Source organism: Peromyscus californicus, unplaced genomic scaffold, assembly GCF_007827085.1.
Source record: "Peromyscus californicus insignis strain IS unplaced genomic scaffold, ASM782708v3 Scaffold_21__1_contigs__length_65335640, whole genome shotgun sequence".
Classification (NCBI taxonomy): Eukaryota; Metazoa; Chordata; class Mammalia; order Rodentia; family Cricetidae; genus Peromyscus; species Peromyscus californicus.
The window spans coordinates 17,529,892-17,556,777 of NW_026294514.1; the positions used below are offsets into that span (position 1 = coordinate 17,529,892).

At 42.8% G+C, this 26,886-nt stretch overlaps 1 protein-coding gene across 1 annotated transcript in view; it reads left to right on the forward strand.

Moving 5' to 3' along the window:
- The window catches only part of Cpo (carboxypeptidase O), a 50,752-nt gene extending 28,780 nt beyond the window's left edge, over positions 1–21,972 (forward strand). Inside the window, 6 exon segments of the mRNA XM_052750599.1 lie at positions 4,522–4,606; positions 5,410–5,501; positions 5,504–5,732; positions 8,397–8,752; positions 8,856–8,931; positions 20,975–21,972. Of these exon segments, the coding sequence (XP_052606559.1) occupies positions 4,522–4,606; positions 5,410–5,501; positions 5,504–5,644 (318 nt within the window). The 3' untranslated portion in view covers positions 5,645–5,732; positions 8,397–8,752; positions 8,856–8,931; positions 20,975–21,972.
- Positions 21,973–26,886: the final 4,914 nt, after the last annotated feature.

The window sequence follows — 26,886 nt, forward strand, 5'->3', positions numbered from 1 at the left end:
ACTTCTTCTCTCTTTGAGAGAACTGTCACAAAGCCAGATGAATCTCCAGGGACATTGGGACATTGTAAATCTTCAGTGGGAAGGTGTCTTCCACCAATGGAAAGGTCTTCATGGATGGTATCATCTTTCAATATAATACCTCAATATTTTTTCATGGGAACGTCATTCCCTTTGGTGCAGGAATACACATATTAGATGATCTGTACCCAAAAGTCAGAGGCTCTCTTGTGGATGGCCCATGTTAGAGCCCTGTGGCCACAGGCTAAGAGGGTATGAGAGAGAGGCTTGGATCAGTAGCCTAGGAACTGCTGGAAAGTGATTCTAACATGAAAATATTGGTAAAGCATTGGTTCCACACACAGAAACCAGTAAACTTTTCCTGTGTCTTTCGCAGTCTTAGGTGCTGAAGAGTAAGCATAAGCATTCATCTTCAAACTTTTTGATAGGAAATATGAAAATTTTGCACTCTGTGTTAATCTTACTGAATCTTGGCAGTGTTTTCGGGTTCCTGGGGAGAAGCTGTACCACTGTGCGCTACACTGAACCAAGCCCCTTGATCCAAGGAGATTTCCATTTCTAGAACTATTTACAGTGACTCTATATTTACAAAACCAAAGCTTTTTAGAGCCATGGTAAATATAATACTGCATGAGGGACACCTTGGCAGTCACTACTTAGAAGAAGCAGGAGTGTGTGTATGTGTGTGTGTGTGTGTGTGTGTGTGTGTGTGTGTGTGTGTGTGTGTGTGTGCATCCACTTTATAAACTGCTTTTGAAATTAGAACACCTATCAGAATTTTAATGTTTTACATGCTGGAACTATTTACAGTCGTACTCCATCTCAAGCTGTCTCTTCTTCCACACGTCAGGGCCTTCCATCAAAGAATTTGTGCGTCTGCTTGTAAATATGTCCTTACAGCCCAAGGAAAGAGCTGTTGAGCGGTCTAGAGGGCTTTAGCAATATATCATGTTCCACTGGAAAGTAGGTTTTATCATTTTTTCTAGAGAGCATCTGTGGTGGTATTGTATTCCCCAAAATATTGTGCACCCTAATAAACTTATCTGGGGTCAGAGACAGAACAGCCACTAGATACAAAGGCTAGAAAATGGCACTCACACCTTTAATCCTAGCACTCCAGAGGTAGAAATCCCTCTGGATCTCTGTGAGTTCAAGGTCACATTGGAAACGGCCAGGCATGGTGACACACGCCTTTAATCCCAGAAAGTGAGCCTTTAATCCCAGGGAGTGATGGTAGAAAGCAGAAAGGTATATAAGGCGTGAGGACCAGAAACTAGAAGCATTTGGCCTGGTTAAGCATGCCTGGTTAAGCTTTCAGGCTTCTAGCAGCAGTTCAGCTGAGACCCATTCTGGATGAGGACTCAGAGGCTTCCAGTCTGAGGAAACAAGACCAGCTGAGAAGTTGGCCAGGTGAGGTTAGCTGTGGCTTGTTCTGTCTCTCTGATCTTCCAGTATTCACCCCAATAACTGGCCTCAGGTTTGATTTTATTAATAAGACTCTTTAAGATTCATGCTACAAGCATCTTTAAGTAGCAAAGATGGACACAAACATAACAGCTTTCTCTGGCCCCTCAGTGCAGTTCAAGAGAAAAGTCTAGTCCGGAGCTCCACCCTGAGATGAAGCAATCCAAGGAGGGTTGGGTCTGGTGGCACACACCTTTAATTCTAACACTCAGGCGGCAGAGCCAGGTGGATCTCTGTGAGTTCAAGGCCAGCTTGGTTTATAAATCAAGTCCAGGCCAACTAGAGTTACACAGTAAGACCCTGTCTCAAAGAAATATTAAATGTGAAGGGGCCGGTCCTGCAGACCCAGAGCTGCAGGGTCTCCCTCCATGACACAGGACAACAACAGGATGTCCAAGAGGAGTCCCAGTGAGGACCCAGTATGGATAGCGTAGCAGAAACCAGAGGCCTCAAATAGACCAACGACCCTTTGCAATGAACACTTGCAAGTGAAGATATATGAATATAAGGGTATACTGCATGAGTCAATATGTCACACGGCAGCTTCCATGATGAGATTTTTCTTTTTTTTTTCTCTTAAATTTTATTTATTTTATTTTGGGGGAGAGGTTGCCAGGGCAGAGGATGGATACAAGAGGACAGGGAGATGAACGATTTGAAAGACACAAAGAACAAATAAAAAAAAGTTTAAAAAGATGAAAACAAACACACAAAAATAAAAACAAAAATTAAACAAAACAATACAAAGAAATCTGTGGCGTTTCTGTTTTGTCTTCTCAGAAAGGACCAAATCTGTCTATGAGAGAGAATCAAAATTCTGTTTTTCTACTTCTTCACAGTAATTAATAATGAGGAAAAATCCTAGGGAAAATGAGTTTGCTATCCCACAGCTCAGATTTGAAGAGAATATGATAAGTAAAGGCTGGTCATGAGATAGTTGTTTGGGGTGAGCTTCGGAAATTAAAAAAAAAAAAATTGAGGAGTAATTTGGATGAAAAATGTGGCTTAAAGCTGATTCACGTGACATAAATAGCGAATAGGACCCTCTCAGACCAGTTGGCATGGAATTCCATCCAGGGAAGGACAGGGGCACATGTGAATTGAAAGTGATTAGGAACAATTTATTTCTTTGCTAGATGATTTTCACAAGTGAGTGTAGCCGCTAAGTCCCTGTCCCCAGAACCGCTCTCAGCTTCCTGGATGACACACGGCGGCTCCCTGAGTCCTTCCCCTGGCCACTCTCATTTTCTTAGCAGAACTTTTCCTCTCACGACGTCCTCTTCCCAGTGTCAATGATGCGACTGCTTTACGCCTTGCATTTTGTCGGCGTTTTCCTACCCCTTTCTCTGTTCTCGGCCACACAAAGTCAGGAACTGAGACAGACTCAGAACCGTTTTTAAGTGAAAAGAGAAAGAATCGGTGAGTGAAAAAAGGCAGAATTCCCAGCAGTGAGGGGAGAGAAGTAAGAAGCTTGCAAATGTGTTCAAGTGTGTGTGCGTGGTGTGTGTGTGTGTGTGTGTGTGTGTGTGTGTGTGTGTGTGTGTGTGTGTGTAGCACATGCAGAAAGTCTCAAGTACCTAAAGGATACTGCTGGTGACCTCACTACCACCACTTGCTGCCTGCTTAATTCCTTGGAATTTCTCTGGGCTCCTCCCACCTCTATTCAAACACCTCTCTGTTGCATTTTAGCACTCAGCTGTGAATTACAGAAAAGGAAAGGAGAAAGAGGGTGTCTAAAATTAGGCCATTACTAGCTGAGAGAGTCAGGGGACATGATACACCTCTAAGTGCAGCCTGATATCTAGGACCAATGCCATAGTGCTGTCAGGGGACAAGAGGTTTTGGTGGTGTCTGGGTAGACTCAGAGGAGATGCTGTGGGATGTGGTACCTGGAGGACAGACTGTCATGTTGGGATGTCTGGAATCAGAAATACTTAGGTCTATCAACAGACTATTTAAAAAGATTTATCAGGAGGTCAGTAAACACAGGACTTAGCAGAAGTCCAATAAGTGTTGGCCTTCAATCATGACTGGTCTCAGGAAAGAATTCACAGAAAGGAAGACTGAGACCTGACAGATCTTCTAGTTTGGAGAGATTTCCTGTAGAATCAGGAGACATGAAAATACAGAGATGTATCAAAAATCTGTAAGAAAAACAAAGAGGTAAAACCGTAAGAGGCAATGAACAAAGGGCCGTGAAAGAGACAAGGCGGGAGGAAAGAGAATCCAGTAGAGAGACATCAGGAAAGGACGGATGGATGGAGAAGTTGGAGAAAAACCATTTGGGCAAGTCCCTCAAGGTTCGGTCAATAGGTGGAGATTCTAGGTCGAGGGAAGATCTTGAGACAGAGCGGGAAGCTGGGGAACATGGTGCGCATCCAAAGAACAGTTAGGAGGCTCCTGTTTCATTACAATGTAGGGTAAGGGGACAGGATACAGTATTGGAGAGATAGATTACAGTATTGGAAAGGTAGATTACAGTATTGGAAAGGTAGATTAGGACCACATTATAGAGAATCTCAAAATCTAGGCTAGGCAGCCTGTATTTCATTCTGAGGGCCATGAGTAGATACTGAAAGCTTTTCATCAGGACCGTGAACACAGATGCATCTGGAAGCCATGTGGGATCAACTGGGATAAAGACTGGTGGGAGGAAGGGAAGTGTGTTAGAAGACACAACATTACCGCAATTCCGAGGTAATGAGTCTGACAAGGAGTAACAGCAATGAAAATCCACGTTGGTGACTTTGAAGGGGAAAATAAAGGAGCTAAAGATATCTACAGGACTTTACATGTGTGCTGTAGTCATATGCAAGACCAGAAATAGCAACAGCCTCATTGATGGAAGACATAAGGGAAAGCAATGGGGGTATGGTTAGTGTGGGGGTACCAACAGGCCACCTGGACATGAATGCCCAATGGGAGGTTAGAGAGACAGTCTAAAAACCTCGGGGATAGATCTGTACGAGACACAAAACCCTGGGATCGTCGGGTTTATTTTAAAATAAAACCGACTCTCTTGGCATCTCCCACCTACAGATTCAAGTTGGACAGAAGGCGGCAGATGTATTGAAAGCAAAGCATGGAACCAATTATAGAGCTGGATCGAGTGCAGATATTTTATGTAAGACTACTTTTTTAATGGTATCTAAGGCACAGAAGAAATCAATGAAGCCGAGATGGCGAGATGGGCCCAAGAGCAGGAGTTCCTGCGACCCACAGAGAGCTGGACGAATCGAAAGGACCAAGGATCAAAGGAAGACTGTGTGATTCAGTACTGTACTCTCTAGGGATAAAGTATGAGTGCAAAGGAAAAACAATTGATACACTGGCTCAAACCAGAGTTTTCCCTGGCTTGAGTTAAAAAGAGCTGGCTAGTTAGAAGGCACAGGAGTTAACAGGAAGGGTATTGTCCTTTAAGTCTTGGTCAGTTGATTACAGTCCCAGAGGATCCACCTGCCAGGAAGGCACATCAGGGCAAGACTAGGGAAAGAGTCAAAAGGAAAAGTTCAGCTGAAGGAGGGCGCAGTACTTCTCCCAGCCTAGAGCATGCCCCCCACCCCCGGAGCCCCTGGGGCCCACCTACCTAATATTTGTGTCCTAATTTTCCTGTGATTCATTTGAGATTTGTTTTTCTTTTGAAATTCCTTTCTGAGAATTAGCCCATTCATTCTTGCCTTGCAGTTTGAGGCTGCTTCATATATTTTTTTTTTTAATCTGTTGAGAAACTTTAAGTCTTCGCTATGTTCCAGGCACACGGAAAAGCAAGGCGCCAAATACAATACAGGCTGTTTACCCAGGACAGAGGGGTCCCGATCAGGGACAATGCCTTCATTTTACGAAGACCCCTTTATTCCCTGGAATGGCGATGGAACCCCCACTTTCAAAGCCTGATTTCTCCATTTCTCTCCTTTTCTTCATCTACAGATGCTACGTCAGGATCCTCAGAAGACTGGGCTCGAGACATTGGGATCCCCTTCGCACGCACATTTGAGCTGAGGGACAATGGGACCCAGGGGTTTTTTTCCTGCCTGAAGCTCTGATCCAGCCCACACGTGAGGAGACCATGGAAGCTATGCTCACACTCCGTGATGGTGTGTGTGTGAGAGCTACTGACTCACCCACAGTGCCAGGGAGGCGACAACCACAATCTTGGCACTGACCACGGTGTGCTTCCTCACAGCTCTCCCCCAAGTGCCGCCTGCCTTGGCCTGCTTCATCTCGGTGATGGGAATATGGTTGAGGTGAAGGTACGTGTTGTTGTACAGAAACCAAACCATGAAATTAAAAATACTCTCTATTCTAATAAAGGGTCATGTTAGCATTTTAAACATTTGTTTTGCTGGTAATTAATTTTTATTGCTCTAGAAGAATATTGTACTACTTAGCTATTACAAGCACAAAGCTATAAACTAAACCCTTTTAAAATTCAGTGGTGCATGCACCTGGACACCAGTGAGAAAATTCTGCTGATCTGGTGGTGCTCACTGATGCATCTGAGCTAAGTGGCAGGCAGCTGGTTGATCAGGCTCAGTCTGAACTTGGATGAGGGCTATATTCATACTCCCTATTTCTTTCAGCCAGTTTGGCCTGACCTGCAGGAGGGGATCAAGCCCCAGCCTACAGATACTATTCAAACCTCTGACTACATCACACTTGTTAACAGCCTATTTGTGCTGGCTAGATTTTTATGTTAACTAGACACATGGTAGGGTCATCTGGGAAGATGGAATCTTAGTCGAGAAAATGTCTCTGTATGATCGGCCTGTAGGTAAGTCTGTAGGGCATTTTCTTGATTGATGACTGAGGGGGATGGCCCAGCACATTGTGAGCAGTGCTGTCCTGGGGCAGGTGGTCCTATAGGAATATATAGATAGATAGATAGATAGATAGATAGATAGATAGATAGATAGATAGATATAGATATAGATATAAACTAGGAGAAGCAAGACAGTCAACAGCATGCCTCTATGCTCTCTGCTCCAGCCCTTGCCTCCAGATTGCTGCCCTGAGTTCCTGCTCTGACTTCCTTTGGTGATGGACTGTGACATGGAAGTATGAGGAGGGAAATAAGCCTTTTCCTCCCCAAGTTGCTTCGACTCGTGTGTTTTATCACAGCAATAGAAACCTAACCATGACACCATTGAATGAAGGACTTTACTTGTCTGAGTAAGAGTCAATGGGTGGGGCCAAGCGCAATGTGAGGCATGCTGAAAACCTGGGGTCTTCATTGAAAGCACTCTACTTGGTGCTGAGTGTCACAGCCCTGAGCTTCATGGTTTAGCTTTGGAGGTGAGACAGCTCAGCAGGGACACACATTCAACTCCGAGTTTTACGATTCTGTGTGTTGTGCAGAAGAACCCCACTGTGCTCGGAATCTAATTAGAAACCAGCTGACCAGGGTCTGTGTTCTACTTATTATTTTGAATTTATGATCTCAATATTCACTAAGGAAAGGAAGCACAAGTAAGTTCCTTGGGCCTGGTTTTAGTCGGTACCATCTCAGTGCTTTAGAAATCTGCTTGTGCCTTTGATCCTTTTTATCCATGGGTTAGTAGCAGCATCTAGAAAATGGATTATATAATTTGTCTCTAGAGTTGCTTCTAGCTTTAAATATTTATCTAATTGTTCTGTTTATTAATTAATTATTATTATTATTTTAGAATCTCCTAGGTGTGTTTTGAATGGCTAGGAGTTCACAATGGTGGCTAAGATAGGCATGATCCACACGCGTTTGGATTTCATATTACAGTGAGTGAGATCCAAATAGCAGCCATGAGTAATTGGAACGGACACACTGTCTCATCCAGGGCAAATCCCAGCTTAGTGGAAGCAATACAGCAAAAACACAAAGAAGTAAACTAAATATTCCACGTGCTATGAAGAAACAGAGTGGAGAGCGAAAAGGGCCAGCTTGTATGTTTGAGGCTATCTAGGCACTTAACTACCTTGGCTCGTCCATTAAATTTCAAGTGCTCTTTAAGCAGCCTCCAAGACTGTCATTCCCTATGTATCTCGGAGTGACACCTTGAAATGGTGCTAAGCATTTGACAGGCTTTGAACAAGTAAATGCAGCTGTGACAGGCTGACAGGATGGCCTCCGTGTTTAGTCACCCGTTTCCAAATTTCCTTGTTGGCCACAGTCACAATCCACTTCCTGGTTGTAACGTCTTTGTTGCCCTTCTTTGTCCCCTTTACTTCTCCATGTTTTCCTGGTGTGCGGCTGATAAGGGTCAGAAAGGAAATGTCAAGGGCAATGGCGTTGCATGAATCAAGGAGCGGAGATTTACATAAAAATGCCAACTCCACAATGGTGGCATTGTTAGGGGGTGGGGATGGATGGGAGGACCAGTTAGTTTTCATCAATGGTCAGCCTAGAAAAGAAGGAAGCTGATGTGACCCACTCGATGCTACACTCAAGAGGCAAGCAGGCAGTCATGCTTAGAATCTCAGGTCATTGCCTGAGATGTAGCCCCCATGCGTTAGTGCCTGTGATTTTTAAAAATAAAATGATTTGGATGTCTGCGTACTGTAGGATCCCTTGCCTAGAAAAATGAAATGGTGTCTAAGAGAGAAGCTCAGGGGCCATGGCCTGTTTTTTGTCTCTCCCTGCAGCTTTTCACTTCTTGTGAAAGGATCCTAAAGGATAAGGTTGGAGAGATGATGGAAAGTTTTTCTTAAGGTTATTTTCAGACTCCTGGTTCTAAATAATCACTGAGAGATCTATATAATAGTTCAATGCCTATAATCTATAATCTTGAGAGTAGCCTGTACTATGTTTTTTTTTTTTTTATGCTGGGATTTGATTTTGACCCTTCTTTAAAGTTAAATTATTTTGTTATTTTCATGGGTGTTAGAGGCCATGAAATTCCTGGGTCAAAGTCAAAGCCAAGGCCATTTTTTCTTTCTCACAGGACATCCATGAACACAGACTCGGGCATATTTACATCCATGTCTTGCACTCTAGTCTCAACAAGATGATGCCGTGAAGCCCAGTGCCATATACAGAGAGATTTGCTCTCTCTCTGAGCACTGAGCTTGGGTCCAAGCAGCCAGTGAGCCTGATCTCCATCTCACAGATCCTTGCTCATTACACTAACCACCGGGTTGCTTGCTTGCTGAAGACAGACAGCTGACCCCGTAAGGAGTGGTCTTCCCAGCATTCTTAGCATCATCAACAGGATGTCCGAGAAAAGGAGGTCAGTAGAGGACTGTCTCCCAAGAGGCTTCCTGCAGCAGATGGAATCACAGGAAATTACTGCTTTCAAAGGTTTTTAAAAACTTGAGCATTGATAATTGAATACATTTCAACTTAATGTCATGTCCATGCTAATAAAACCATTTCCTTAATGACTTTTCTTCCCTCTTTTTAGGATGTTTGACTGTACCATGCTTCCTGTTTCTATTTCTCCCCACCAAACTGTCAGGAAGAAAGGTTCACATTTACAGGTTAGTGAATTTTTGAAGTAATTGGTATTATGTGACAATAATAGCCACAGACACAGTTTTCTGCTCCCCTGTAATTGAGATTGTGTAGTATTTTCTTACTCTTCTGAAGAGGGAATTTTATTTCTAAGGATTAATTCATTTAAAATAATGTAAAGAAATCTTTAGTTATGGATGTGTTCATTCCCATCTTGTCAACACGTTCCTTTCCGGAAGAATCCCTCCTCCCAACAAGGATTTTGTTTCGTTTCCTTCTTTCTTTTATTATTCTTTTTCTAACTCCCTAATGCCCCCTTTTCATCCTCCCTCCTCTCCCTCTCAAAGTATCCTCAACAAGTTCCCTCCTACTTCCATGGTTATCTTTTTTTCTTTAAACTTAATTTTTTTTTGCGGCCCACTGAGTTTAATTAGGATTGCTTGCATGAGCATGGGTGGAGTGGTTATTTACTGAAGCATGGGCAACTTATCAGCAGTCACACTACTAAAGAAAAATGATACCTTCTCCCAGCGACTGGTAACCACTAATAGTTCCCCAGGGGACATCACAAGCCCTTCCTCTACACATGATTAAATGTTGACAGGCCCAGTCTTGTGCAGGTAACCACAGTTCTGGTGAGTTCATGAGTGAGATGGCATGACGTATCTAGAAGCCATTGTTTGTGGCGCATTTCTGTCCTCCAGCTCTTACATTCTTTCTGCTTCCTCTTCCACAATGTTCACTGAGCCTTGGAAGGAGTGATATAGTTGTAACATTTAGGGCTGAACACTACGAATGACTTATTCTCAGCACAGTGACCAATTATTAGTGTTTACATTAACCAATGCCCACCGTAAAAAAGAAGCTTCTTTGACCAAGTCCAAGAACAGCACTAATCTATGGATACAAACACATTATCATTTAGCAAATGAACAACTCAACACACTATAAGCTAAGACCGATGCTATTAATTCCATGGGCCTTGGGGTATATGACCTCTCCAGTCACAAGTTTTTGACTAGGTTTACAATATCAGATATAAGTTCCCTCCCAGGGAGTGAGTCTTAAATTCAGTCATATAGTGGGTTGGTTAACCCCATAATAGTCATACCACTATCGCACCAGTGCATCCGTTGGCTTGAAAGGTTGATGTTGCATTTTCAGAGATTAGAGCTATGTAAGACTATTGATGACCTCTTCCCCAGCATCTGACATAGTTCTGGCACCATGGGAGCTAGAACATAGCCTTCCAGCTCAGTTCCAGCCAGACCTCTCTACTTCCTAAAACCAAGTGTGTGATGGCGTGAGCAGATGGGGCTTACCATCTACTTGTGGTGGGCAACCAAGAGCAATGGCACTCACCTTGTTGAGAGGGAACTCTGTGTCCTCTGGGACCTCTAATGACCAACAGCTCCTAGTGAAGTGTCTCCTATCCATCACTGGGAGTTTTGTTCAGCAATCTGTGGCTTCAGGCAGGGCATCACCCACCCATTTAAAGCACCTTCATTTAAACTTTAAAAAAAGTATAATTTAAAATAGATTCACCAAATAATAAATTTCCATATGACATTTTTTGAGTATACTTAGTTTTGACTAACCTTACTCCACGCTTTCCTCTCCTCTCCTCTTCCACCCCAATCTCCACTTAAACCTTTCCATCCTTAATATTTTCCCTCGACTTTCATATACATATATTCTACTATGTCCCCACTTAAGGCCTCTTTTTTCCCTTCTTCCCCTAGTAGTTCCTTCCTAAGCTTCCTGGCTATAGGAATTTCAAGTTAAACATACCAATCTAAGAATTTGAAGCTAGAATCTGCATATGAAAGACAACATGTTGTTTTTGGCTTTCTGGGCACATTACTTCACTCAGTATAATGTTCTCCCATTCCATCCATTTTCTCACAAATGTAATGATTTTATTTGTCTTTATAGCTAAATAAAATTCCACTGTATATACATACTACAATCTCATTATCCATTGATTGGTTGGTGATATCTAGGCTGGTTCCATGCCCTACATATTGTGAGTAGAGCAAGAATGACTGCGGGTGTGCAAGTATCTCTCTGCAGTGGTCTAGAGTGTTTTGGATAGATGCCAAGGAGTGTGATTGATGGGTCATTTGGAAATTCTATTTTTCCTTTTTAAGAAGCCTCTATATTGATCTCCACGATGGCTGCACCAGTATAGACTCCCACCAACAGTGAATATGGGGTCCCTTTTCCTCACACCTCACCAGCATTTGTTGTCGTTTGTTTTCTTGATGATAACCATTGGGACAATGATAAAAAATGAAATCTCAAAGTAGTTTTAATTGGCCTACATAGCTAAAGGTGTTGAAAAATTTAAAAAAAATGTACCCATTTCTGTTGTTTCTCTTGGGGAAGTCTCTCTAGTATTGGTTTTTACATTGGTTGTTATTCTTTTAATTCTCTGTATGTGCCACCTATTAATCCTCTGTCAGATGAGTCGCTCTTGAAGGTTTTTTTCTCATTGGGCAGGTGGCCTCTTCACTCGACACTTTTCTTTGTAACACAGAAGCTTTTTCATTTTATGAGTTCCCATTAGTCAATTGTTGATCTCATTTCCTGCTGACTGGAGTCCTGTTCAGAAACTCTGCACCCATGCTTATATCTTGATATGTACTACTTAAACTTTTTCCTCTAGTGCTTCAGGTCTTATGTTGAGGTCTTTGATCCATTTGCAGTTGATTTCTGTGCAGGATGAGAAATAAGGATCTAGTTTCATCCCTCCACAGGTAGATATCCAGTGTTCTGAGCACCATTTCTTGATGACACTATCTTTTCTCCAGTGTGCACTTTTGGCCTCTTGGTCAACAATCTGGTGTCTGTAGTTGTGTGGAGTTTTATCTGGATCCTCAATTCTAACCCATTTATTCACTTACCTGATTTTGTGACAGTGCCATTCTGTTTTAATTATTACGGCTCTGTAACATAACTTGAAATTAGGTCTTTCAGTGCATCTAATGTTACTCTCTTTGCTCAGGATCACTTTGACTTGGTGGTGTCTTTTGTGTTTCCACATTAATTCTGAAAGGTTTTTTTTTTTTAATTTCTTTGAAGTTTTGCTGTGATCATGCTGACTCTGTAGATGGTCCTTGTAAAGATGGCCATTTTTATAAGATTGAATCTTCTGTCCATGGAGTATCCAGAAGTTTTTCACTGTCTAGTGTCTGCCTCAATCTCTTCAGTGCTTCCCTGTTTTCATTGTAAAGGGCCTTCAGTTCCCCAGTTAAGTTTAATCCAAAGAACTTTTTCTTTTTTAGACTATTGTGAACGGGATGGTGGCCCTGATTTCCTTCTCAGCACGTTTGCCACTGGTATACAGGAAAGCTACTGCTTTCCATCTGTTAATTTTGTGTCCTGCCACTGTTCTAAATGTGTTTATCAGCTCTAGGGAGTTTTCTGGTGGAATCTTTAGGGTATCTTATGTATAGAATCATATCATCTGCAAATAGGGCTATATTGACTACTCCCCTTTCTGTTTGTATTTATTTTCTATCCTTCTCTTGTCTCATTGCTCTAGCTACAACTTCCAGCTCTACATTGGATGAAAAGTGAGCACTTTCATCTTGTTACTGAACTTAGTGGGAAGGTCTTGAGTTTTTTTCCATTTAGCGTGATGTTGGTTATAGGTTTGTCGTATGTATCCTTTATTATGTTGAGTTGTGTCCCTCTATTTCTAATTTCTTCAGGACTTTAATCAAGAAGGCACACTGAATTTTTTCAGTTGTCCTTTATGTGTCTATTGAGATACTTATGTGATTTCTGTCATTATATCTATTCAAGCAACATATTACATTTACTGATTTATGCCAACCTTTCATTTGGTATGAAATCAAATTGGTCATGATGTATGACCTTTGTAATTTTTTTTAATTCAGTTTGCTAATATTTTGTTGAGAATTCTAGTATTCATGGATATCAAGAAAATCAGTCTATAGTTTTCTTTTGTTTCTTTTTATTTACAGGATGGAATGAGTTCTCATTTATTTTTGTTTTCAGAGTTTTGCTGGCTTCATAGAGTGACTTTGGTAGTAGTAGTGGCTAGTTTTATGTCAACTTGACACAAGGTAGTATCATCAGCTAGGAGGGAGCCTCAATTGAGAAAATGCCTCCATAAGATCAGGCTGGAGGCAAGCCTGTAGGGCATTTTCTTAATTAGTGATTGATGGGGAAGGACCCAGCCCATTGTGGTGGTGCCATCCCTGGGCTGGTGGTCCTGGGTTCTCTAAGAAAGCAGGCTGAGCAAGCCATGAGGAGCAAGCCAGTAAGCAGCACCCCTCAATTGTCTCTGCCTCAGCTCCTCCCTCCAGGTTCCTGACCTTTTTAAATTTCTGTCCTGACTTCCTCCACCAATGAACAGTGATATGGAAGTGTAAGCCAAATAAACCTTTTCTTTCTCAACTTGCTTTTCTGTCATGTTGTTTTTGTCACAGCAATTAAAAACCCTAACCAATAGAGTAGTGTTTCTTTTCTTTTTCAGAACAGTTTGAGAAGAATTTGTGTTTGATCTCCCTTAAAAGTCTGATAGTATTCAGTAATGAACCCCTCTGTCCTCAGTTTTCATGGGGACCCCTTTAATCACCTCTTAGACATTGCTGCTTGGTCTGTGTCTAAGTGTTTGTAGCCCCTTGATTTAATTTTGGTAGGTCACATGTATTTAGAAGTTTATCGATTTTCTCCAGGTTTTCCACCTTTTGGGAATAGAAATGTTCAAAGTATTCCTAGTGATTTTCTGGATTTCTTTAGAGTCTGTTGTAACAACTCCCCTTACATCACTAAGTTTTAATTTTAATTTGAGTCTTCATTTTGGTTAGGTTGCCTAGGAATGTATCAATCTTGTTTGTCTTTTCAAAGAGCTAACTCTCTGTTTAATTGCTTCTATGTATTATTCTTTTAGCCTGTTTCATTAGCTTCTGCCCTGAGTGTTATGATTCTTTTGCCAAGTATTGCCTTTGGAGTTGGCTTTTTCTTGTTTTCCTAGAACGTCGAAGTGCATCATGAGACACTTACTTGTGATCTCTCTGATTATTAAGTTGAAGCACATGCAGCTGTTAATCCTCCCCTTTGAACTGCATTAGCTGTATTCCAAAGACTCTTGTAAGTTGTACTATCTTTCTCATTTGATACTAGGAATTTTTAAAATTTCCTCCTCAATATCTTAAATGACTAGAAGTGTACCGTTGAGTTTCCAAGTATTTGTGCAGTTTCTATCATTTTCCTTTAGGATTCCCAGGTTTATTCTGCTATGATCTGACAGGGTGCAACTATTTCAATTATTTTGTGGCCTAGTGATCAAGTTTATAGAAAGTTCCACGCATCACTGAAGAGAATGTGGAGTCAAACCTTCCATACTTATCTGTTAAGTCTAATTGAGCTCCGGTTTCTTTGCTGAATTCTAGCTTAGGAGACCTATCTAAAGATGCCAGTGGGGACCTGGGGAGATGGCCCAGGCAATAAAGTGCTTACCATGCAAAGACCTGAGTTCAGATCCCCAGCACCCCCATAAAAAGAATTTGGTGTGGCCATACATGTCTGTAATACCAACACTAGAGGGCCAGAGACAAATGGAATCTTGGAACTCACTGTTCAGCTAGGTTATATTCAGTGAGAGATCATATTTCAAAAAGTTATGCTGGAGAGCAATTGAGGAGGACATCTGACATTGACCTGACTTCAATATACACCTGCGCATGTGTGGATGTGCACCTACACATATTTGCATACACTCTCATGAACATCCATATGCCACAAATCATACGCTACATAAATAAATGAAAAAATAAGTCAGCAGATAAAGATGAGTGAGGGGCAGTCAAGTCTCCCACCATCATTATATCAGGACCTCTCTGACCTTTTATGTCTTTTAGTGTTTGTTTTGTAAAATTGGAAGTGCCAACACCAGCCAGGAATCTACATACCTCTGCAGGCGCTGGAGATCCCCAACACACTTGACAAGGGGCGGGGGTGTGGCATATTTTGCAGAGAGATTAACGTGGAAAAATGAACTAAAGTCAAATAGTTGTAAGGGAAAAGGGAGTGCAAAGAGTTAAATGTTATACCCTGCCCACATAAACCGAGGAAGGTATGAGTTGAGCTGATGGCCATAAAAATAAAAACAAAGAGAGAGAACCAGAGGTATTATTCAAAAAGATGTGGCACCCATCTGAAATGGAGATGTGAGAAAAGAGGAGTCGATGTCACTAGGAAAACTGTGCTGTTACAAGACCAGGAGAGGCCAGGCAGCGGTGGAGCACACCTTTAATCCCAGCACTTGGGATGTAGAGGCAGGCAGATCTCTGTGAGTTCAAAGCCAGCCTGGGCTACAGAGCGAGATCCAGGAAAGGCACCAAAACTACAGAGAAACCCTGTCTCGAAAAAAACAAAACAAACAAACAAACAAACAAAAAAGCAAGACCAAGAGAGCTGTGTTCCATCTCTGCCTGGGAAGATGTGAAAATGCTTAAACTTGACTTCTACATGCACAGAAGCCAGAGGAGAGCAACAGGTAAACATGAGGAGCCATTTGGCTTGAGACAGGAAGTAGGAAGTGCAGATTGTCCAGTTGAAGTGCCAATTGAGATCCAGTGTTGGCTTTCTTTTAGAGATCAAGTGATTTCTAAATCAGTCATAAGTGGTTTTCATTTCAACCCTGTATTCCAAATTGTATTCAATATGGAGACTTGGCAAAAAAAATAAAATAAAATAAAACTTTTTAAAAAATTTAACATCTCCAGTCACCACCAGCTTCTTCTCGCACACACGCTAATTTACCCTATAACATTTACTTTATAATTAGGTCTGCAAGTCTATCACTTTAAAGGTTGACTATTTTCTCTAAGGCTGTTACTTAAAAGATTTGTTTAGTAGAGAATTCTCATTTGAAATAAATTTTTACCTTGAAGCACAGCATGTAAGTCAGAGAACACAGCTGTCTTGTCTGATTTGGGGGTAAAGGCTTGATGGTGAGTCTGGAGTGACCCTCCCTCCCTAATTTTTCTGCAGTCCTGGAGAATTTACACTCACTTATGATGTGGTACATGGACTGATAGCACTGGTCTTAGCGTACAGTGAGCTGGATTCTTAAGCATTAGTTTTCTAAAAAAGAAAAAAAAGATTTTTTTTTTTTTTTTTTTTTTTGGATGTGCTTGATAATTTAGATCGCTTCAGTGGTTTTCAGAGTACATAAATGACCTGGAAAACTTGTTAAGACACCGATTCTTGGCTACATCAATAGGTCAGTGGTGAAGTCTGAGATTTCAAGTGTTTGACAAGCTCCTAAGAGATGCTGATGTTTGTGGTCCTTAGACGCCTATGCATCAAGTAGCGGGAAGCTGGAGCAATGAATTTCTAACATTAGTAGGCATCAGAATTATCTGGAAGGTTTGTTCAATGTGCTATGCCCCATTTTCAGTGGATGGGACCTGAGAATCTGTATTGCTAACAAGTTCCTAGATGAGGCCAATACAATTTCCTCAGAGAATGTGGTGTCAGAACTGGAGAAACTGGTTCACAATCAGCATAAAGCTGCCACTAGGTGTACAGGGGTACATTTATTTATTATTTATGTATTCGAGTAAAATGGGATAAAATACAAGAAGAAGAGTCTCTTATCTCAGAATCTAGCCCAAAGTAAAGAAAAACAAAACAGCATAATGATAAATACTGAAATGGAGACCACACATAAGGGACTGACAGGAGCTGTTGACTTACTTCAGGTGGGCTGGATAGGAGGGAGATAGAAAGGGAGTCTCCTGGTTGTGTTAAAACTTCAGCAGAATCTGAAGGTGTTCTGACTGCCAAAATGACCTATGATCCATGCAAGAATCCATAGTTTGGGGTTCTGTTAATAGCCATGGGCTCTCAATGTAATCACAGTTATTTTGTAATTTCAAATACCTGAGGTCGGTAGGATAGGGAGAGTTGGGAGTCCGGGGGCTTGTTGGCAGAGCAGGGGAGGAGAAGATGAGCCCGGAATAACTTTCCTAGCCAGGGAGTTAGAACTGGACCCAGAAACACATGGTTGTCTTTGACTCTCTGCTTCTGATGAAGTCAAGCAGCTGCTGTTCCCATTAGAGGGAGAAATTTGCACATCCCCGCTCTTAGAAAACTGAGTTCTTAGCCGTGCATTGAGGGATGTGCCTTCTTCTACAGATCCATAGATATAACAGAAGAGAAGGGTTTGGGGTATAATGAGTTGGGACTCAAAACAACATGGTTTAAACAGAAAGAAGAATGGGCTTGGTCCAATGAACTAAAACAAACTTGGAGGAAATCCCAGAACAGAAGGATCCACGGAGTCTAGAGGTCTTATAAGATTTAGCAGGTTTCCATATTTAACTTTGTAATGGCTTTTTTTTCCTGAAGGTTTTATTTCAAAGTGTTTTTTTCTTTGTGGAAACAAGGTAGTGACCCCTTCAGCAACTTTGGGCCTTCATCTCGTCCTCAGTATGGCCCATGGAAGAAGGTGCTTCTTTCTCTTTTTCACTGTTCTGATACAATCCTCAAAGATGGACTGCATCATCTTCCCGGGTTCAAGTACAATGCTGGAATATGCAACTGTCTGTACCTAGGTCACATGCTCATTCATAGACCAGCTCTCTGACCCACAGACTGAGACAGGAAATGATGTCATGGGTGTTCTTATTGGAAAAAGAGTGGGAATATACTGGCTAATCAAAATGAAACAGGAAAAGAACAGGGCTTTCCACAGCCTCAGAATCCACACCTCCAGATTCAGAGTATCACATTTTCTCAAAGGAAAAAACAAAAACCTAATTTGCTTTTCAATGTGTGCTGGGCATACACCCAAAATCAGATTCAGAGTCCCCTGAAGGTAAGACAGAGTCCTCTGCTCATAGTGTACTCTGACACAGATTCATGGACAATGCTTGGGTTTCATGTATGTGGGGGATGCTTTCAAGAAGTGTAAAGGGCAAAATTCTGAGGAGAACTTTTTCCTTAAACAGCTTTGTAGGAGATTAAACCAATTAATGTTTATAAAGTTTTTTTTTTTTTTTTTTTTTGTGTGTGTGTGTGTGTGTGTGTGTGTGTGTGTGTGTGTGTGTGTTGCTCTTCTACCATGTGAGTCCTGAGGGACCAAACTCAGTTTGTCAGGCTTGATTGCAAACACCTTCACCTGCTGATCTGGTCTTGGAAAATACTTTCAGTGATGTTGATATTTCAGGGCAGAGCTACTGAAGCATCCTGGCCCACCTCTCCCATCCTAGAATAAGGGTACAGCAAATATTGGTCATTAAGACTATGATTTTGCCGGGCGGTGGTGGCTCACGCCTTTAATCCCAGCACTCGGGAGGCAGAGCCAGGCGGATCTCTGTGAGTTCGAGGCCAGCCTGGGCTACCAAGTGAGTCCCAGGAAAGGCGCAAAGCTACACAGAGAAACCCTGTCTCGAAAAACCAAAAAAAAAAAAAAAAAAAAAAAAAAAAAAGACTATGATTTTTATTTCCTCCTCCCTAGTTTTCATAGGGAAGGTGCAATCCAGGAAGTGAATTCTCATAGTTATTTAAGAGTAGAAATAAAAGCATCTCGGGACACCCAACTACTTACAATCCTCACTTATGGTGCATGCTTTGTTGTGTGTGATGGGATTCTCAAGGACCACATATTCCCAATATTCCCTCCTTTACCTCCTAGGCTCCAATACTCTTATTCTGGAATACATAAGGTATCACTAAAAAGGACTTTGCCCCTCAAGAAAGACACATGAAATGGAAGGCTGAGTGGTATAAGGAAAAATGACCAAGTGCAGATGAAGGAATCTCCCCAAACATCACAGTGCTCCTCCGCATCCCTGCTACCTGCTCAGCCTCTGCACTCACATTCCCACTCATTCTTCACTGATGTCACCAGAGAGAGATAACTTGTCTCTCTCCTCCCAAAAGAACCACTATTGACCTTGCCCCATTTGTTGCCTCTACTGGGATTATCCCACAGTTATCTCTGGTGTTTGGCAAGCTAGCTCTCCATTTCTCTCAGTAAACTGGGTTTCTGGATCACACATGCACATCTAGTATAAATCAAGAGTGGGTTATCAGTGGCTTCTTAAATGTTATTTCAGATAAAGAGAAAAAAAGACACAGTTGATAGGATCACTGTTTGAAGTTATCCAAATAAGTCACAGCCAAAGAGAGAACAAAAGTCACAAGTCATAATCCAGCCGGAAGGCACTAGACGGCCTGGAGTCAGTCATCTCTCTTTTGGAAGGGTGCTTTCACATCTTTACCAGCTTCTTGCTGGAGGATGACCTTTGGAGGCTCATCTTGATACAGGTCACTATCCAGTGAAATTATGGTTGGCAGACACCAGCAATCTTGCTCCAGGTTGAGGTCCAAAGTTACAGGTGCAAAATGCTACCCCAATCACTACTAACTAAACTGTCTTTTAGTTTCCTGAAATAGAAAATAGATTATCCGTCCCCCGGCAGGTGAACGCTTTCAGTGTGTCCGGGCACCCACTGTTTCTCCATTTGCCTCTGTTATTTCTCTGCAAATCCATTTATCCTCAAAGGTCACTTTGAAATGTCATTCCGGTCCCTTCAGCAAGTCTTTCCCTGCTTTGTGGGGCTGACTTTGTTTCCTGAGGCTGGCTCAACTGGAGCATGGCCTTGAGGTGTCTTCAGTCTTTCGGGAGAGCAGCATCCCTAACACTAAAGTCAGACACAATATTATAACAACACCCATCTCCCCGTTTATCACTACGAGTGATTTGGTGTGTGTCACTATCAACATCTCAGAAGATGAAATGGGGCATTTTGTTCATTTGGGCTGAAACAGAGAAGTAAAAGATGACCAGCTACCGTAACAGTGGACACTGGGCACCTGGAGTGACAGCCTCAACTTATCCCCCACTTTCTATTCCTCCACATATCCTTGCCCACTCTCATTTGCTCATCTCCATTGATCCATCTGAGTTTCCTAAATAACAATAACAGCCCCTTGTGAAGTCTCCCTGGATGTAACTGCAGCTAAGAACTTGGATTTTAAAGCCAGGTGACCTTGCTACAAAAACCAGACCCTATCCTTAGCCAGCTTGGATTTTAGTAACCCTCGCCAACACCCCCCTTTGCCAAGCTCCATCTTAAGCACCCTCGTTCTTTAATTTTCAGATGCCACATGACTTGGCTGGCTGGTTTTGCATGGGTGCATGTGTTCCTATACTAGTTCTAAGTGTCCGTGGCTTCCTGGGTATCCTCTTTGCCATCATGGGAGAACACACCTCGGCTAGACCACAGTCCAATGAGGATGAAAGAGGCACAGGATGGAGCCACCACATGTGAAAATAACTTAGTGTAGCCAACCTCCTAGAAACGCATGGACCTCTGTGACCACAATAATCGCTTCACTTGTATGTCTTTGAGACTCTGTGGTCATTTGTTAAGCAGCATTATGGCAACATCAGCAAACTAAAATGTCCCCAGTTTTCTAACTTGAAAGGTAAGGAGCCCAAATTGTAGCCATTTAGACACTTTATTATTTCATTTATTTATCCTGATTGTGTACGTATGGGCACATGCTCATGTGTCACGGTACAAGTATGGAGTTCGGAGGACAACTTTGAAGAGTCACTTCTGTCCTTCTGCTGTGTGGGCTCTGGTGATCAAAGTGAGGTCATTAGGCTTGGGAGAAAATGCCCTTAGCTGCTTCTCTGTCTCACCAGTCCACATTGTATCCTTTTAAGAGAGGTTTGGGGGAGAAATAAGACAATGGTTGAGAAGTGCAGAGCCCAAGACCAAATCACTGCTTATCTGCTGTTATCATTTCTGTGTGCTGGAAGTTTGGGTTTATTATCATCATCTATGTGTGTTTCAGCTTTCCCATCTGCTAAGTGCAGAGATGAGGTTGAATGGGAGATTTGGTGTGTGTGTGTGTGTGTGTGTGTGTGTGTGTGTGTGTGTGTACATGTGTGTATATATGTATGTGTGTACATGTGTGTATATATGTGTGTGTATGTATGTATGTATGCATATGTGTGTATGTGTGAAAAGTACCATGTGAATTTGAGACTGTCATTTCCATTATTTTCAGGGAGAGAAACAAGAATGAGTTAGTCTCAAGGACATTCTGAAGTGGCTGAGGAAGAACAGAAGCTGGGGGGGGGGGCTACTGCTTCTTCAGAAGCTCACATGAGGAACTATCTGTGTGACCATGTGGCCTCTTTCAACAGATTAGCTGGGGAAGACAAAAGGCTTCCTTCCAGGAATTGATGATTAAGATGCTCAGAACCAAAAGCAAGAAAAGACATTTGTTAGGAACCTGGGTCCGAGAGGAACGGGTTCAGTCTTGGAATAAATCCCCCGTGCCTGCCTTTTCCTGCTATTTTAATGTAGTCCTTGTGATTCATCTCATACTTTTTATCATTCCTGGAGTCCCTGCGAGAGCTGTGGGGCTATCGCCATGACATTGTCAGAATAGGCTGTGTGTGATCCTCCCGCCACGAGGAAGCAAGGCTGCGTTCCCAAAAAGCTTTCATTAAGGTTTCTCTCCAGGGGCGAAGACAAAGAGCACATCCAAACAGGTGCCAAGGCAGGGCTCTGATTCCGCTTTGTTTGTCTGGGGCCAGGCGGAAGCCAGGTGTTATCAGAGCTGTTCAGACGCGCACCTCTGAGAAAGTCCAGGGTTTTTAAAGGATGAAAACGTAACTGCTTTAATATGAGGCCAGGGAAGAGTCGTAGAAATACCCTAGCCACTCTTGGGTGCTGCCAAAAGTAGAACTGCACTCATTTGCAAATATTCCCCTGGCTTCTCCCTCCCTGCACCAGGCAACCAGGAGACCCCAAAGTTAAACCCGGGCTTCCAAAGGACACTGCCTGCAAAGGGCATCTTTAATTAAATGTCATTCCAGTCGCTTTGGTTTGGGCGAGGCTGCAATGTGGTACCACAGAACTTCTACACTTATTTATTTATTTGGGGGCGAGCATATGCATGACACACAGGTCACAGCACATGCATGGAGGTCAGAGGACAGCCTGGGGGAGCTGATTCTCTCTGGCTACGTGGATTCCAAGGATTCAACTTTCAGAACATTGGGCTTGGCAGCGAACGTTTTCACTGTCTGGGCCATCTTGCCAACCCACCTTTTTAAATAACAAGGAAAATGGGAATGCACTTCTCTAGAGAAAGAATAATTTTCAGGTTTTTATCTTTTTTCAAAGGATCTACACCCTTCTATTCAAAAGGCAGGAACTAATGACTCAGAGGGACACTAGGTGAATTTAAGCAATTTGCCTCATTAGCTGAGTTTAATTCATTTAATGAGAATATTTTGTCTTTATGTAATTTTTTTTTTGCTGTTGTTATTTCCAAGGAAAACTGTTGATAGAGAAATCTGTTACCCCACTGTTTTTCACACCGACCAGTCAAACTTCTCAAATGAGTTCACTCTTTTGGCCCAATCCTAGCCTCTAACCCTCTGCAATCCTTAAAGGTTCTCTTCAGGGACAGAAGCTGGCCTTCCGTTGATGTGAGTTTAATTGGAAACCTTTGTCACTCATCTGTCCTCAGTGTTTGCTGGAAATAGATCATTATTTATCCCAACAAGCCCATCAGGTGGACTCCCCATGCACAGTGGCTCTAAGGACCGATGGACTCAGGGCTGTCTTCACTCCGATGCTCTCTGCCTGTGCATTCAGCTTCTGTCCTCTGTCCTCCGTCCAGTCCTTCCTGGTGTAAATAAGGTTGGCGCCTCTTCCCGAGATCCCAAGGGTAGAATCCTACTGGTGCCAGGTACTCATTACAGTCAGGAGCGTCTGTTGCCCGCCTCGGGAGCAGAAGGCAAGCATAATGATAGCTCTCCACGCCAGTGGCCTCCCCGACCTAGTTACTTATTTTTAATTAAGATGCAATGCAAGGCCTTTTCATCTCCTTCAGGGACTGCCGTGTTCCCATTTGAAAGGGGCTGCAGAACATGGCTCTGTGCACCCAGATCTTTGCTTCTAAAGATAGGAGGCCATGTCTGAGTTCCCATTTTTTCCCCCCGGTGGTGGTATTAGAGGAGACACGAAGCAGGGGTTTTCCAGGAGGTGGCAGTACGCTCTAAGGCTGGCTGTGCCTGCCTCCTCCATCACCCAAAGAATATTGTCATTGAGACGTAGCATCATAATGCATTCCAGACCACACAGCTGTGAGTGTCACCTCAGAATGCTTCTTGCCAGTCTCAAAGTCACTGCAACCAGGGTAGGGAGATGGAAGCCTGGGCGACACCAGGCAGAAGTGGGAGGGGGCTCCGGGAGACAAATCAGGGACGCTTGGCTTTATTGTGAACGGAATTTCAATTCCGAAAAGCCAGGGGCTCCCCCTGATACATATTTACAGCTCTTCTCAGGTTCCCATCTGAAGACCAATAAAAGGAAGCTGAAGGACTCTTGTATTGTCTGCATCTTAATTCTAGGTTTACAAGAAAGATTTCATTACCCTAATTCAGAGACCCAGCAGCCTTCCATTTTAAGTGAATTGGCTCCTGGTCCAGGGTGAAGAGCACGGTGAACCTGTCTCACCCTGAGATGTAGGAAGCAGAGTGATGAGAGAGGGAAGAGCTTTGCCTGTGAGGCATCTCTCCTCTGTGATTACCAGTGCCTGGGGGTGACATCTCAGGGCCAATCCAGGGAGAGAAACAAGGAAGGGTGGAGAGGGCTTTGCCCAGCTTCGGCCTATTGGTGGAGGTCCTGGTTTTCATGGATACAACGATAAGAATGAATGAGCCTGTTAAGACCAGAGCAAGGGACATTGTCATGACCCTTCATGTCTCCATGTAGCTTCTGGAGTGGGAAGGGTGTGTGTGTGGGGGGGGTCTGGGGGGTGTTCACAGCTAGGGAGGTTGACTTCCTCTTTTCAAATTTCTTGTGTTTGTTTGTGTACTTGTTTGCTTATAGCTCTCTGAACTCTGTCAGAGACCCTGATATGAAATAGAGAACAATAAGGCCAGCCAGGTGAACTGCTTGGGAAATCCACACAGGAGACTGATATTTAAAGAAAAAGGGCTTAGCCTTTACCGGTCCAAGACACAACCAGAGACTGCATTGTTCAAGCTGCTTTCTGTCTTCCCTGACCCTCTCCCTTTGGAACCTTGTTCTGTATTCTCTGTAGAGATCTTCTTCTGGAAAACATTCCCTACAGCATACCCATCCGTAGTTCTAAGAATAACCAACTTACAATGCACAAAGGACCGTTTGTATGCTCTGCCCGTAGCCCTTGAAATACACCTACCTTTTCATGACCGTCTTTTGTTTTATTTGGTATGCACTCTTGTATGTGTGTAGACACACATGTGTATGCATATGTGGGTCCATGTGAAGGGCCAAGGTTGATACTTGGAGTTTTCCTTGAGTACTCCACCTTATTCCCTGAAGCAGGGTCTCTCAACTGAGCCTAGAGTTGACCTATGTGGCTAGTCTGGCTAACCAGCTGGCTCCAGAGAATCCATCTCCAGATTTCAAATGCTAGCATCACAAGTAGGCTGCCACACCCACCAGGCAAATGTTCAAGTCGGGAGACAAAGCAAATGCACATGCAATTAAAAGGAGAAAATTGGTTTTGAGGGCTGAGTGACACTCTTTCAACGTCTTCCACCAAGAGACCAATCTTACTTTACAGAAATCAGACTGTATCCTCGGTAAGCAGGAAGGAGCACTCAGTTGGCAGGGCATGAGAAACAATTTGCCAACTGTAGACACGGCTGTAGAATGCAGTTAGTGGCAGCTCAAAGAAGGCCATCAATAGTCAAGTAAGGGAGAGGGGAACAGTTACCCAGACAGGCAGACATTCCATGTGGAGTTGCCATGGAAAGCGGATGGACCAAGAAGAGTCCTTTGGGTAGCCCAGAACACAGAACATCTAGACCACTTCAAAGAATAACGATCAGCAGGAATGCAGTACAAATTATGGAAGAAAATGATTGGGGGAAATCCATGGACATTGTGGAGAGATAACAAGGCCCTCTGAGCAAGGGAAATTGATAGACGATAGGTCACAGAAGAAAGCACGCTAGCTCTCAGCCTACGTGGTACCAGGAGTCCTAAAACACACAAGCTGAGCAGTAGGACAGGAGCCTGCATTAGTGTGACAGATCTACACATCCCAGTGAGAAGGATACACAGTCCATCTTCAGAGACTTCTTGATTTATTCATCTGTGTTGGCCGCTTCTGTTTACCTCTTACAAGGTTTATAAATCCTTGCAATTAAATTATCTTCCAAAAATGGCTTCATACTTGAGTCCTAATTCAAGAAATCAAACATGTGCCTGATGCTCAAATATCCCAGGTAGTTCCTATTGACCATCTGGCAGGCATGTGATATCATTAGCTATATTTAAACTCATAAATATCAGCCAGGAAGATTGAGGAGGTGCCAGGATGGTAGAAATTATTCATGGAAAATGGTGTCCCCATTGTCCAGAAAGGGCACAAACCTAAAAAGCATCTCATTTAAAGTCAATTAGTACATGTGACAATGTCCCTCTTCTCCATCACAGAGAGAAGCCTCAAGTATGGGAATCCTAGATAATGGAGCTTCAGCATATGAGCAAACCTGGAGCTTTTAAATGCTTGGATATTGAGAAAGAGTTCTGTTTACAGGACAGTACAGGAAGATTGCTGAAGGACACTGGGATGCTTTTAGATCAAGTGTATCACTCATCTTGGTCTCTCCATGTTTCCTGTTGGTAATCTGTGTGCTATGTTAACTTCCAGATCTGTAGAAGCATTTCCATGGTGCTTTCTAAGCTTAAAAGCACAGGACTATGGGAAGCATCTGAATTCATCCTGTCCCAAACCTTAGTTTTTCAGCAGTGGGACAAAGTGCAGTGCTACGTCATAAACTTGGGTTATCAGGTTATAGGCAAAAAAAAAAAAAAAAAAAAGCTAATGAAATAGTCACAGAAGAGGGGATTTTCTATACATCCACACACAGACACATATGCATGTACACACACAGCCACACAGCACTCAGACACACACATATATACACACACACGTAGCCCTCAGACACGCATGCATGTACACACAGACACACAAGCTGCTCAGACACAGGCACAAAATACATGAATACACACACACACACACACACACACACACACACACACACACACAAATCACCACCACATAAATCATATAAAAGAAGTAGAGGACAAAAGAATGATTGGCCCCAGAGCCCCCTCTGTTCTTATAACAGCATTGGAGGGATTCCCACAAGCAGAAGACCCACTAACTTAGTTCATCTTCTGGGAATTTGATATGGGGACATCAAATTTATTGATCTCTTAAAGTTTAGGAAAATAAATGCCACAATTCCTTTTGGATTTTTGTTGCTGTTGTTGTTTTTAAGAAGTCTTACTATGTAGCCCCAAGATTATCTTGAACTCAAAATTCTCCTACCTCAATCTTCTTTATATTGGGATCATAAAGGTGTACCTCCATACTTGGCCGCTTCCAGGAATTCTTGATGGTCAATCACACTTTTAACTCGGAGACCAACCCTGACTCTTTATTGCCATCAAAATCCTATCTTAGAAGATACTAGTGTATCCCAAATCTGAAGGACATTCTACTAGAGAGTGTTCAGACATTGCTCCTCATCTGTGAAGTATGAGTGGAGCTAGCAGTGTGGGCAGGATGTACATCACCCCGGCTAGAAAGTGTAAGAACCAGTGTAAGTCAACCTGACTTTTCTACTGCCGAAGGACCTTGCCCTCCCATTGAGGGGATGGGTCAGAACTTCGGTCAGCAAGGGTCCCTGAGTATGGCAGGACAACTCCCTTGCCAGTCCTGCTGGAGTTGTTGAGTTAAGCCACATCGATTTGGATGTTGTTCATTTCCTCTGTCTAACCTAGCTGAGCCTTGCTAATACAGCTGTTTTCTTTTGTTCTGACACCGTGGAAGAAGCATAGCTAGTCTATTATCCCCTTAACCCTTCCAAACAGTCCTACCTAGAATTACGGTATGCT